General features: G+C 39.8%; 1 protein-coding gene across 2 annotated transcripts in view; it reads right to left on the reverse strand.

Annotated features, from left to right (window-relative positions):
- Nucleotide 1: 1 nt before the first annotated feature.
- The window catches only part of raver2 (ribonucleoprotein, PTB-binding 2), a 102,632-nt gene continuing 88,767 nt past the window's right edge, over nucleotides 2-13,866 (reverse strand). For both annotated transcript variants that reach the window (XM_075485805.1, XM_075485804.1), the window contains exons 15-16: nucleotides 11,700-11,918; nucleotides 2-9,682 (exon numbers count right to left, since the gene is read on the reverse strand). In XM_075485805.1, the coding sequence (XP_075341920.1) occupies nucleotides 9,542-9,682; nucleotides 11,700-11,918 (360 nt within the window). In that variant the 3' untranslated portion in view covers nucleotides 2-9,541. The remainder of the gene's footprint in view (nucleotides 9,683-11,699; nucleotides 11,919-13,866) is intronic.

The following is a 13,866-nucleotide window of genomic DNA, read 5'->3' on the forward strand; positions in this document are numbered from 1 at the left end:
CCCTGAAGAACACGCACCAATGGCCTGAAAATGTACGTGCTTAGAAGTATCTAATCAAATGAGATGGAAACTTAATACATGCATTATTTTAGCTGAATGTGTGGTTGGTGAAAGCTGTTCATGACCTTCAGTCATCGTCTCAACAAAGAACACTGTGAGCAAAGCATCCTCTCATGCTAACAGGTCTGTTTACAGCAACACTGTTATCTTGTCCAGCTGCAGACCACCTTTGTCTCTCACTCTGTAGACGGCCATGCGTTCTGTATGACTGACAGTCCTTTCTTGCAAGAAATAAATATATAAAAGACAACCAAACCGCTCCACTTTTATTAAGACTCACGAAAGAAAACTTCTCCAACAATTTGGTGTCAGAAGCGGGATGCTATGAGTTACTTGCCAGCAAGACCCTCAGGGATTGATCATCCCTGAGAAGAGAAAGTTCAGTCTCCAACCTCGCTGTAGGGAGAGCTGGCGTTGCTTGAGTGGAGGGACCCCAAAGTAACCTGCAAAAGTCTCGTGCCTGGTGAGTCGGAGAACAACTCAGTTTCATTTCCTTCTTCATATTTATTTTCTATTAGATAATATTAGTTATCCTAAAGAACATATTAAAAAGGCAAACACAATCACAATGTTCTGTTCTTTAACTTGGTTATTGATGCTCCTTTGGTTCACTCTCCTCAGACTAATCGCACACATCCACTGTTCTGGGGACAGTGTCAGGTTGGGGCGCTACTTTCTGGAAGTAAAAGAAATACAAGTTTAGGGAACTTGTGCGCAGTTCTGTGTGTAGAAGCTGACTGCTGCCCTTTTTTCTTTTTCTTCCCCCCCTTATTGCCTCACGGCGGTCAAATTTTAGTAAAACATTTGGATCACACACAGTTGAACATTTGCCTTATTGGTAATTTCAGGTGGAGTTTCCAATTGTGTTTTTTTGTTTTTTTTCAGACTGAGTAAACCTGCAAAATCAGAGGAAAATTTCAAAGACAAAAAAAATAGGATCAACTCAGTAAAGAAAAAAAAAGTGTCAATGAAGGATTCTGCAAGAAAAAAAAAAAGAAAGCCTGAGAAAGTGCCTTTAAATTTTGTGAAAAGAAGGAGAAAGAAGAGATTTAAAAGACTAAAGAACTGCAGAAATGTGAACGTGAAGAAAATGGAGATGGAATTAAAAACCCCATAAAACCCCCATAAAAACCTCCCCCATGTGACATAACTGAACAGCTTTGACCAGACAAAAATGATACCCAGAGACTGGGGTCGGCTTTGCTCACTCGGCCTTGCATCAGTGATGTCGCCAACAGGAAGCTGTCACAGCCCTCTGGAACTGTATGTTCAGATGCCTTTTCCTGACAAGGACAGCAAGACTGTGAAACTTGAGATGACATTCTTCGCAAACATAGGCATTCAACGCTCAGCTTATACCAGCCTGGTAATGAATCTGGGAAACAGCTTTGCACAGCTTTGCTTGATGGACTGAAACCTGGAGTTTCTGCTGCTGTGAAATCATCATGCATTGGCTATTCTGATGCTCGTCTGGACAACTTTGCAAACACGCCATGCTTGCTCACGAGCAGCTGTTAGAGAAGAACAAATGTGCTGCTGACCCACACAAAGCCACTTTCACCATGTTGCCAGCTGTTCAGCCCAACCGTTCAACAGAACGCCCGCAGCTAACACCAGAGGGGCGGGACTGTGTGCCAGTCAACCAATCAGATGGCATGGGGAGGGACTGAAGGCATGGATGAGGAAGAAGAGGTGACGGACTAACGCCACCCGCGACTGAACAGCAGATTTCTAGCTGAGGGAGGCTGTCCCTGCTGCACCAGCAGAGGGCAGTAACACACACACAAACTGCTCTATGCAATAAAGAATAGTCTCCACCTGCACTCGCATCTGAATTACACAAGGTGTTGAGTACCATGGAAACCAAAACGGGCTCTTCCCACTGTCAGTGGTGTGAAGAATGAACAGAGCCATATATCAAGTGACCAGTTATCAGGAGCAATGGATTCAGTTTTCCCCCTTCTCTTAAAATGAGTGGTAGTTTCACTGATTATACAGGTGCCTCCGGACTAAAAATATCACAACTTAGTAGATCAGCCCCCAGATGGTTTTGTATGATCCTTCTGTTACTTTATGCATATCAGTGGCACTGGGACAGTCTAGTATTTCACACTAACTGTTGTGGAAGTGTGAAGGAATAATTCTTCACAGGAAGGAGGGAAAATGGCCCCACACACCATTTTCATTTCACAATCTGATCTGCATTGTGCATCACGCCTCTCTGATTTCTGAAGTCTCTGTGGTACCATACACAATATCTGTTAAGCTCATATTTCTCCGGCCAAGCAAAGAAAAGTGAAAAAAAAAAACCTCTTTAAAAGCATGCTTGACTGCTACTGAATGAACTTGGACTTTGACTGATGGTTTACTCTTTTGCAACTGAATACAAGCCCATCAAAATACACTTTCTGCTGTTAATAATAAAGAAAGAAGTCAGTTTTGGGAATGTGCTCATCTTGTCGTAATTGAGGTACCTCTGCGTTATCTTACCCAGAGTATGTGTGTATAAAGACTCCTGCAGCAGCAAGAATCCGACAATCTGAGGACACAAATTTGTAACAAAAAGAGCTTGAACTACCACCACTTTGTGCTCAGATGTTTTAAACCTAGTCCAAACTCTGGAGCTGCCACTTTTAAAAGATGTGGTGTAACTACAAGGCCCCAGATCATCTACAACTATGTTACATTAGGAGTCAGAGGTGTCACTTTGAGGGTTTTCCAACCTCTTTCCATCGGAAGGCTGACAGCAGCTCATCCTCTTCCCAAATTAGCCTCTCTGGCCTCACAAAGAAAAGCACGAATGGTGCATTCAGGTGGATCTTGTTAATATATGGACTGCATTTTAAAACAGAGCCAACTAATTCCTGTATTCAGTCACACACCAATCTCACTGTAATACAACACAAGGCTTATTGCAGATTCATGGAATATAATTACATGAACATGAGAAAACTGCAGTGGCATATGGCATTACATGCAACAACTGCTGAAACAGTGACTGAAATGTAAAATTCTCTCTGGAGAAAAGGTTAAAGGTGATGGACAGCCAGGAAAAGAGGGAGCTCTGTAAAAAGACTGCTTTCTGCAAACCACTGGTTTGCTTCTGCAGCATCCCAGGTCTCTTGAGGCTGGAGTTCGCAGACTGTTTACATGCAAAGTTTTTTTATAATCTAAAATTGATGCTTGCTCAACAGAAAATAAAATAGCAATTTATGAATAATAAATAAATATGTGACATGAGAAGTTCAGAAGGGCCGCTATGTTTTGTAATTATTTCCCATCCACATTTATACTTCTGTTACCAACGTTTAAAAAATAAAATAAAAATCACTTGTCGAGAACAAGAGGCGACACGCAATATTTCATGTTTTCTTATTGCAATGCTACACAGTTACTGAGGTGCGACATCCAAGTCCTCTGGAGCGACACTGCTTTTAAACAAAAACAACAGCGAGCTAATTATTTTCAGTAAATCTAACACAAACTGACCATCTGCAGTAAAAATCATTAGCTAACCATCATAAATCTGCATCTCAAAGTCTTCTGGTCAGTAACAAACTGCAGCATAATCTCTATTAAAAAAAAAAAAGATATTCAGCAACAAAAGGATGAATATATTCTTAATATTCCTAACCTGTCAGCAGAATTATTCACAACAAGCCATACTTGCAACTGTCACCTAATATCCCATCTGCAATCACACTGACATCTAATACTCATTCAACAGGAAGGGGCGAATTACATCAGTCAGCTGACTGTTGGCAAATATGATGATTTTCTCTGTCGATACAAAACCAGCTGGGAAATTCACTCCACAGATAAGACAATAATAAGCATGAAGGCATGAGGTTAATGCATTCATAAAGGGTTTGGATCACAACAGGAAACCTGTGCAGGAGTCCACCTTACACAAACACACACAGTGGAAATGCCTCTCCCCTGGGATTTGGATGTGAGACAGCTCTACAGGTGCCTGCAGTGTGCAGGAGTTTGGCAGACATAACCGACACTTCACTGAGCAGACAGAGGAGGAAGCATTAAAAAAAAGGAGAAATCCCTGCAGGATGAGCAGCTGAAGGCAGCTGGAGTTGTTTTTTTCCTTTGTTTCTTTTAGCCCATCTTTCCCTGCCCCCCCCCGTCCATTTTTAGACACACACAACGACAGTAAACATCTGCTCAACTTACTCTCATTCTCTGAATCGCGGCAGTTAAGAAACGATGGAACTCCTGACTCAAGTTTTAAATGAGGTATGAGCACTTACAAAACCCTTTTCTAAAGAAAGTGTCCAACCGACAGTTTCCTGAACATTACTGCTGAAATACAGCTGCATGAAGACGTTTGTGAACCATTTGGAGTCACCAACATTTCTCTAATGATAACGTGGTCTAAAATTAGTCCAAGTCATGATTATAGACACAGGCTGTCTATTGTAATAACACAAATAACACTTGGAGGCATTTCAGGACTGCTGGCTTAAGTATCTCTAGGTGCCAAAGGTCATTTGTGTAGTAAAAGGAAATGGAGGGTCAACCCAAAGGAAACCACTGCTCCCCAAAATATGCACACTTTGTCTGGAGGTACAAAGTTACATATGAACACCAAAAGATCATCCCAGGTCTGAGGAAGGGCTGTAAAAAAAATGACATCTTTATTCTATGTTATATATGATGTATATATATGACTGGGCATGACATCTGCCATTGATACAACATGAAACAGAAAATATTAACAATTTTCTGACATCCTTGTAAGGGTATATTGTGATAACCCTACTCTGAAGCATGGTAGAGGGAGCATCATGGTTTGGGGCCACCTCACTAATCACTGAAGGAACAATTAATTAAAAATTATATATGTTTTACTTGACAATTTCAGAGCAAAATGGTGGGAGGATACAACAAGACAGCTACACAAAGCAGATGCAAGTACTTTTGAAGGATGTAGAGAGGGATTATTAAAAAAAATCCTCATTCAAGGCAGCTGCATCTAAAAGAGGTTCCACAAGGTACTAAATTCAATCCAAAAGATTCACAAACATATTCTTGCAAATGTACCCAACCTTCAAGTAGAAGATATAGAAAAGCATCTGTAATGCAATTAAACATGTGATACATGAACAAAGCAGAAGTCAGAGGAAAATCCCACAGCCAGAGGCAACAATTTAGTAGCTGCTTTTACGGTGGCCTCTTGGGAGAAAATGCATGTAAAGAAGGAAAATGGAGCAAAACACTTAATCCTCATTTCTTAAGTGCTCCGACCCAAGAGAAGTAATGGGCTAAATTTGATAAAGTGGCTACAAAGACAGTGAACAATGCAGAGCAACAAACTGTTTGGCACACAATGGTAAGGTAACCTATTTTCTCATCCAGCTCCTTTTAGAGCGTGTCCACATTATCAAAGTGTTCTTTTTACACAAGTTCTGGGATTTTACCGGAGTGCGTTTTCCCCTTGATGCCTGATGCTTTGACTTAAGTGGCCACTTAAAGTTCCTAAAATAAATATAATGAAGATAAGGAGAAGAAATGCAACCAAGCCTAATAAATAAACAAGAAATAACTACAACTAAACGCCTCAGGAGAACCAAATCATTCCACCAACCTTACAAATACCAGTGCAAGATACCCTAAGCATTCGTGTTCCTCCTGATTGGTACTCTCAAATCTGTGTACATACTGTACAGAAAAAGTGATGTAATACAAGTAAAATGAATGAGGCATGAAGCATATCGGAGGGAGACAGACTCCTGTCTGAGAAGCCTACAATGCATTTAAAATGCATTTAAAATTCTGCTGACTCAGGTTTTCCCTTCCACCTACAGAGGAGCCATCACACTTGTTCACATACAGACATGCAGACGTCTCCAGCTTGCCTGTTAGTGAAGTGGATCCGAGAGTAATCACCAACAACTTACATTTTAAACCACTCACAGAGAACTATAAAATGTCTGTTAGTGGAGACCAGGCAGAGGAAGGCACAGAATGGGAAAAAATTAAAAATAAACTAAATGAGAGGGCAAAGTGTGTCTTCAGCTAATATCCAAAGATATAATTAGCAGCAGGACGTCCTGTGTGAGCAGGTTAATCAAAAGAAAGAGGTTTAGGTGACACAGCAGAGCTTTTCAAATGTTAACCTTTTGTAAATATAGTAGCTAGTAATGTCCTTAGATACCAGATCTGTTCAAGTGTGCAGTATGTGAGCAATAAATCCAGTAATAAGAGAAAATGTTGTCAAACTACAAGACACAAAGGAGCACAGAAAAGCAACGGAAATCATATTCATCCCTTAAACATCAGGAGAACGCTGGGTGTCTTTGTATGTTAATGACTGAATTACAGTGCTAAGCATTTCAGGTCAAACAAGCCATATTCTTCTATTTATGTCTTCAAATAAATCAAATCTGTTGGAGGACCCTTCTTAAATGATTTAGTGATTAAATGAGGAAAGATGCTGAACACAGAGGTGAGACAACCTATTCAAAACATGCACATCTATTCTATCTGTTGCAACCTGACCCGACAAATGCATTTTTACCTTAAAAGCCGGTCACATCATTTACACACGAATTACATAAAGACACGAACAATTTAAAAATGGCATTTGGAAAAACCAAAGTAGAAAGTTTAACCTCCCAGAGGGCTTTTTATTTAGGTTTCAGTCGACCGCCGGAAAAATCCCTCCAAGAGTTGTTTGGAAAACTTAAAACTAAGTTTTGGGTCGTGATGACTTCAAACTCTACCCTAAAATATACACAAGAAAACACTTCCTGCCTGCGTTTGTTTGTATGCATTCAGCATCGTCTCCTCTTTTCTCCGTCTCCAAAATTCAACCCTTGGTGGATGTTTGTGTGAAAATGTGTGGCAGTTTTAACGTTGGCTGATAAGTGAAGAATTTATGGGAAATGGGAAAATGTTGCGGTAAAAATCAAATCACGGACGTGAGAGGTAACAAAGTGGTCATGGAAAATGCGTGGATGCAGGATGTGTGTGCTTCTCTGTTTATTGCCTTTAGTTTAATGTTTAACAATTTTATTAACGCTCAACAGGCAAACCATCCCATAATCATTACTGGTGACACTCGTCTGTCCCGTTATTGTGTGTGCATGTGAACATCACGTCCATCCTGTTCCGAGCCGTCTCCCACAGCGCTGAGAAACTCGCATCTGGACTGCGATTACGTCCGCCATCATTATCTCATCTCACGTGCTATTGGTTTTCACAGTGTGCAGTGTGGTTGCCACGGCGATGCGAGTAATACTCTGCACGGAGATATACAACCATGGATAGTTGTGAGCAGAACGCAAACACACAAAGATAAAGAAACAAAGAAAGGGAAGCTTTCACTGTACGTATGAGCCAGTGCCAGTATATTATGGCTAAAAACATTTAAAATACAAAATAATCAACTTATACATTCATCTTTCTACAGCAGTAGAAGCCTTAGTTATTGCCTGTTTTTTTTTTATTTATTTATTTTTTTTTTTACAATAAGTCTGTGCACATAAATTCTTAAAGTCCCAACAGTAATATATGAAAATAACAAGCCCTCTCCTCTGTGATGAACACAAACCAAGCAGTCTGCACACTGAATGTGCACTAATATTAGTAATTGCAGTCGTAGACATGGGTCGTGTACAATAAAAGGGGGAAAACCCCCCCCCGAAAAACAGCTAATCTAGTTTTTGCAAAGGATAAAATTAAGGAACAGTAGCACTTTCCTTCTACAGAAAACAGCTCTTCAAAAATCAACAATGACATTTAATTCCTTCCCTCGATCAAAACTCGAAATGAACATTTTCTGCAGGAGCAGCATCTAAAGTTCAGTAAACAACATAAATGCTAAACAAAAAAACTTTACACTGTTTCAGACTCCACTACACACTGCCTTCACCGTATGTTGTTCAGCGAAGTTAGAGTTAACGTTAGAGCATTATGTTTTTTATTTAAAAAAAAACAGGAAATGATTAAATATGTGCAGAGTTAGCAGTCAGAGTTACTGCTGAGGGTTCTTTCTTTTCTTTCCAACAAATCATTTTCATTTTATTTTTGCTCCTGGAGCAGGTTTTGTCCTCTTCAATTATTAGTCTTAAAGTCCAACCAGCAGCACACTCAAATGGGATTCATCACAGTGATGTGTGTGGATCTAATTTTTGCAGTGCAAACGCACTCAAGATCTGCTGGGAAATTAGCTTGCGGTATGGACTACAGGGTCAAACCTTTGTGGAAAATGTGGGCTGTGTGCAAGGGTAAAGCTCCCGTTACAGTACCGACAAAACTTCCTGAAAAAGAATAAAACGTTTCAGAACGAAGAGGAGGACTGTACCCGGTTATTTGGCTTCATTCTTAAAAACCTAAAAAAAAAAAAAAAAAAAAAAAAAAAATTACACTTAAGTTCTTACATTATGACTCATAATTAACACATAACTTGAATTGCCTTGGAATATTATTATATTACAAATATATAAGAGTTTACTGTAGATTGACCAAAAAAGAAAAGAAAAAAAAAAACTAAATCAGATATTTTAAGATTTCTTTTCCGTTTGTGTCGTACAGCACACTCACAAAGGAGCTTGGAAACAGCCATTCTATTATATGATATTGTCTGTTACGCATGGCTTCATATCTATTCTATATTACACTGCAATATTTACACAGCCTTTTTTCTCCCTTTCGTCAGTCTTCATCAGAAAGGTCCATCTGTCCAGGGAAGCTATTGTAATTTCTCACAATTAAGGGCTCTGATTGGTTCACGCCCTTTTGTTTTTTCTTTTTCCTGATGTTTTCCCAAACCTTGGGATTGAAATGGCTGACACTTCCTACAGATACAGCATAATGACACACACACACACACACACACACACACACACACAGGCAGGCACACACACACACAGATGCACTAATTCTCAGCGGGGAGATTTAAAGAGGAATCTGGGTAATAAAAGGCAGTGAAGCGCGAGCAAACAGATGTCAGTCTGACTGAAGAATCAAAGCTTGAGTGTGCAACATCAGACTCTTTCAGTCTTCTGGAAAAGGAGGTCGAGAGGGAGACACATGACTGTTCGACCAGTCCTAAGACAGCGTCAGCAAACAGACAGGTCACCTGCCTGCAAATACAAAAGCAGCTTGTACATACAGACACAATATATTTGAGTTTACTATATATTAGAAAAAAAAAAAAAATGTACAAGATAATATAGGTGAAGTACAGTTAACACACAGAAACAACCGTTTAAGTTATATAGTTAAGGCTTCAACAGGACAAAAGCAACACCGTGTGTATTTGTATGTGTACATAAGTGCCAAAATTAAAAAGCACTATGGCTTGCTTTCACTTGAGCCATTTGCAACCCTAATTCTAATTAACTCAGTACCTACTGCTGGGATGCAAAATGACAGCCACAGAAAGGCCACTAAAGGGAGCTGTGACAACCAGCAGTTTGTGCCTGCCTCCCTAAGCTGTAGGCTTTACGGTGGTTTGGTTCATTTAGAGCCTCTTCCTCTTAAAGTAGTCGGCGTACTGCCCCCCCAGGCCTTGGGAGTGCTGCCCGATGTAGGTACCTTCTGATGACGGCACTTCCTGCACTGCCAGCTGAGGATACTCCCTCTTAATGCCCCTCGTCTGGTTCTGTTACGACAGAGATAACAAGGGAAGAAGGGGCAGAGGTAAAGGAAGGTTAAGCAAAGTTGTGTTACTCCTTATTTGCAGTTAAAAGTTATAAAGTCAGTGGAATTGTTTTGGTTTTAAACCCTTACAAAAGGTGATTTCTTAAAACTTCAGTAGCCTCTTATACACATTTACTTGTGCATTTCCACAATAAAAAACAAAACAAAAAAATGCACAATTCGATGTAAATACAAATGCAAAAATGAGTGATAAACATAGTTCATAGGAAGCTATAGGAAGTAAATCTCCTTTTAAGTGATGCTACAGCTGCAGCAGTGTACATGCTACAGATAAGGAGTTGTAATTATCGGGCAGCAGCACAGCAGTCAATCAAACAATCCATCAGCTGTTTTTAGCAGCAAAGCTCTGGGCGGTCCAAAGCATAGTTCTGTTAGAAGGCCGTATACTGGGCTCTGTTTACCAACAACCAATCAGGCTAAATTCATCCTAAGAAACCTGCGTCCTCCAAACAGCAGTCAGTGACCAAAACAGGCTAAAATACTCATCATTTTCTCACATATCAATAATCAAACTTTATGCTCACAAAAAGTGACAATATGCTGAATCTTTTCAGGAAACAAAAATTATTTTATGCCCCAAATTTCATGTCTTCGGTATGTTTTCTTTTCTCTTTATTGATCAAAACCGTAAGCTGAAAATGTGAGTTGTTACACCATTTAGCAATAACACAGCCCGAGTTTCTAACTGTGTTTTAGCCTGGAAAATTCAACGGGTCTTCGCAGCAGAAAAAGGGGCCACAGAGGCTGCCTGCACGGACAAATGGAACTCTTTCCTGAGAGGAGGATCTGTTCCTTTACCTTTCTTCAGCCTTTGTGTTTGTTTGTTTTCTTAAAGTCTTGAACTACGTGGATAAAAAATAAAAAGAAAGCTTTAACGATACTCTAAGATAAATAATGCATTACATTTGTAATATAATAGCTTTGTAGTTTTCAGTATGATATATGAAGTCCAGTTTTTCCCCACTCGGGGGAGGTTTGGGAGCAGACTATTTTCTTATCTCAGTAATCTGCACACCAAAGACCCTCGCAGCAGTCTCAAAAAGTTTGTGGTCGCTCGCTAATAATTCAAGCTAAAATAAATTGTCGTTAAAAAGCCAGAACTGGCAGCGCTGACTTTATTTTCATGAGTCTCATTGGTCTACTGCTTTCAGCTTCCCCTTAAGAGTGTTTTTTATTTCAAAATCAATTCTACTAGTTACCTTGATAAATCAAAGGCTGACTTCAGTAAAACTGACTGATTCTTGATGTTTCACATTAAAAAGCCTAGAAGGAATGGGGATAGTTTTTTCTATTTGAGATAGTGTCGCTGGGGGAAACACTACACTGCATTTTTAAAGAGTTAAATAAAACCACGGCAAAAAGGAGTAAAAAGATTTATGTCTCATCAAAATATGATAAATGATAGTCACAAATTATGGCATAAAGGTCGTTTACAGAGAAAGGCCTAGTTTTCTTGGTAGGTGGACGAAGAAATTCTACTATTTCATAATCAACAGCACACTTGTAAGAGGCTTCTTCTAGCTGCTTCACAAGAGCATCACTTCATCCTCAGACAGTTTTCCATGGCTTTGTTTGCTTTTATTGTGAAGCAGCTCCAGTAAACTCATTTTCAAAGCAAACAACAATGATCCGGCCACTGCTGCATACTCATACAGTGCAACATGTTTATTAAACTGTGCAGGATGAGCTTGTTACACACAGAAGGATGCAAAAATGGTTAGCCTGAAATTTTTTCTGGATGTTCAACAAGGTGACCAGTGATCCTCTCGCAGAGTGATCTCTGCTGTCAACAACCAGAACCGTCCACTCACATCAGAAACTGCGGGAGCAATTCTGAAGCTCTCTGCTACAAAATGAAATGTTTGGATTTTGTCATTTAACCTGAACCAACTGTGCTGTCAGAACAGAACAATAAAGTCTGAAAACTTGTTTCACCAACACCTACTCTCTTTACTCACATAGTAGTATGTGTTCCAGTCGGTGGCTGCAGGGTGTGCATGTGCGACGGGGGTTGGTGGGGGTGCTGCAGGGTGTGGCGCCCCGAGGAAGCCGGGCATTAAAGGCAGAGTGCTGTAGGCTGGGAGCACAGCGGCGGCTGGCAGGACGGCCGGGGGCGGAGCCGCACCGTTACTGACCGCGTGCAGAGGAACTCCCAGAGGCTTGCACACATCTACCTCCTACAAGAAAAACAAAAAAGACAGCAAATGACAAAAGATTAACAGACTTAAAACTAAATATTCAAGTAGGACCAAAAAGGAAAATATCCTGCAACTTTTGCTTTCAGATGGCATATCATCATTATCTAGGATTTGATATCATCCCACAATTTACCAGTAACAGACCCTCCATGTTAACTTTACTGCCTTCTAGTGGTTGCTATGGGAAGCATTCATTCATCTAATTTCTGGTCGTGCAAGTTAGTTTTAATTTCTGAGAGCAAACAGCCAAAATTAAAAAAAAGTGATTACTCATGTAAGCAGATTTTTCGTGGCGTTTAGGGCCAGAACTTTATATCTGAACTCCACTGTATCAGTTGTGCAAGACATCAGGTTTTCCACAGAGAGGTAACTAAGTGGAGCAGAACGTAACTGCCACACAACAGAAACACACAGAGAAAACACTAAACACAAGCAGTTGTGTTTTCATCATGTCAAAAAACAGATTGTTTTACGCTGATGCATTCTGAGACCAACCACATCCTAAATTTAAAGTCTTTTTTTTTTTTTCTTACATGAAGCGAATTAACATTTTACCCCCAAAAGGGACACAGATCCCCACAATGAAACAATTTAAACTAACTGATGTCCTCGCAGCATTAGTGAAATGAGTACACACACACATCAGATAAGCTTAGATCTTGCAGTGTGTGGAGATGACTGGTATCAGCTGTTGGGTGCAGAGTGATGTGTTCCCTCTCAGAGGGTATCAGTGTCTCACCCTCTCCAAATAAACATTCAGACAAACTTTGTGTAAATGCCAGCGTGCAGATCCGAGGTGTGCAGCACAGACCATTAACTCTCAGTTTGCAGGACAGGAAGTTGTTTCTCAACTCAAATTAGGTTTCATTACTTCACAAAAAAGCTTCTCCTTTTCTATATAGAGACTTGTCTGCAGATACAGTATGTGCTTGTTACACACCTCTGTAAAACTGGGACGATATTCAAACTGCAACATAATGTGTACTCTGTTGCCAGGTACCGAGAGAGAAATGTAAAGCTTTGATGTAAAGTGCGTATGAGACAACTTTTTGTAGTAAATTTCACCGAAATAAAGAAACAAATTAGAGGGGAAAATAGTTTCTTCCTCTTCTTGCTGCAAAAAGTCTCCTCAAATCATGGGTAAAATCTAACAATGTCTGATTGGACCAATGTTGAACATAAAGAACATATTTCCAAGAGGTATTCTTTGACACAAAAACAATACACAGATATGCTGTACGTATTTATGGGGAAATATATATGTGGAAACATAGAGCGTTAGGCCTCCCTCAGTGCTCCTCCTACCATCAATATAATGATAATGTTTGTCTCATCAAACAGCTGGTTGATAATCCCTATATTCTTAAAAATGGCTTGAATGTAACTCTGTTTGCATTGTTTAGTATTCTGGCTTCTGTCGGTACGTTAGTAAGCCATGCTTTCTCAAAACTTCCATATCTGGCCTCAGCCAGATATGAGAGATAAATGGGGAGGTGTTCTCAGGAATTCTTTTCAACTGGGAATGTTTTTATTCTTTCATGTCAGCAAGGATTGGCCAAGTTTATTCTCTAAAAGCAGATACATTGAATTGTTTATGTAATCAATCATGTGAGTAACATATTCGCTTTGTCAGAACTGGTTTCCATCTGCCCTGACGTGCAAATCTTTCTTGAAAAAAAGGACCAAAACCAACTCGACAAAATGTGGAAACCTTTGCAAAGTTGTTTTTTCTTTTTATGTTGCCGTTTCCAACAGTCTATTCTTATTAAAAAATATCAGATTATGCATTAAAAACATTAATGGGAACATGACTACTGATGAACTGCCACAAGGTGGAAGTGCTCAGCAGTGTTGTTGACTGCTTGTATTTTAAACGTAATAAAAAAATTTAAAAAAGGTGAAAACTTGATTTCCACTGGTGGTGGAG

Source organism: Odontesthes bonariensis, chromosome 15, assembly GCF_027942865.1.
Source record: "Odontesthes bonariensis isolate fOdoBon6 chromosome 15, fOdoBon6.hap1, whole genome shotgun sequence".
NCBI lineage: Eukaryota > Metazoa > Chordata > Actinopteri > Atheriniformes > Atherinopsidae > Odontesthes > Odontesthes bonariensis.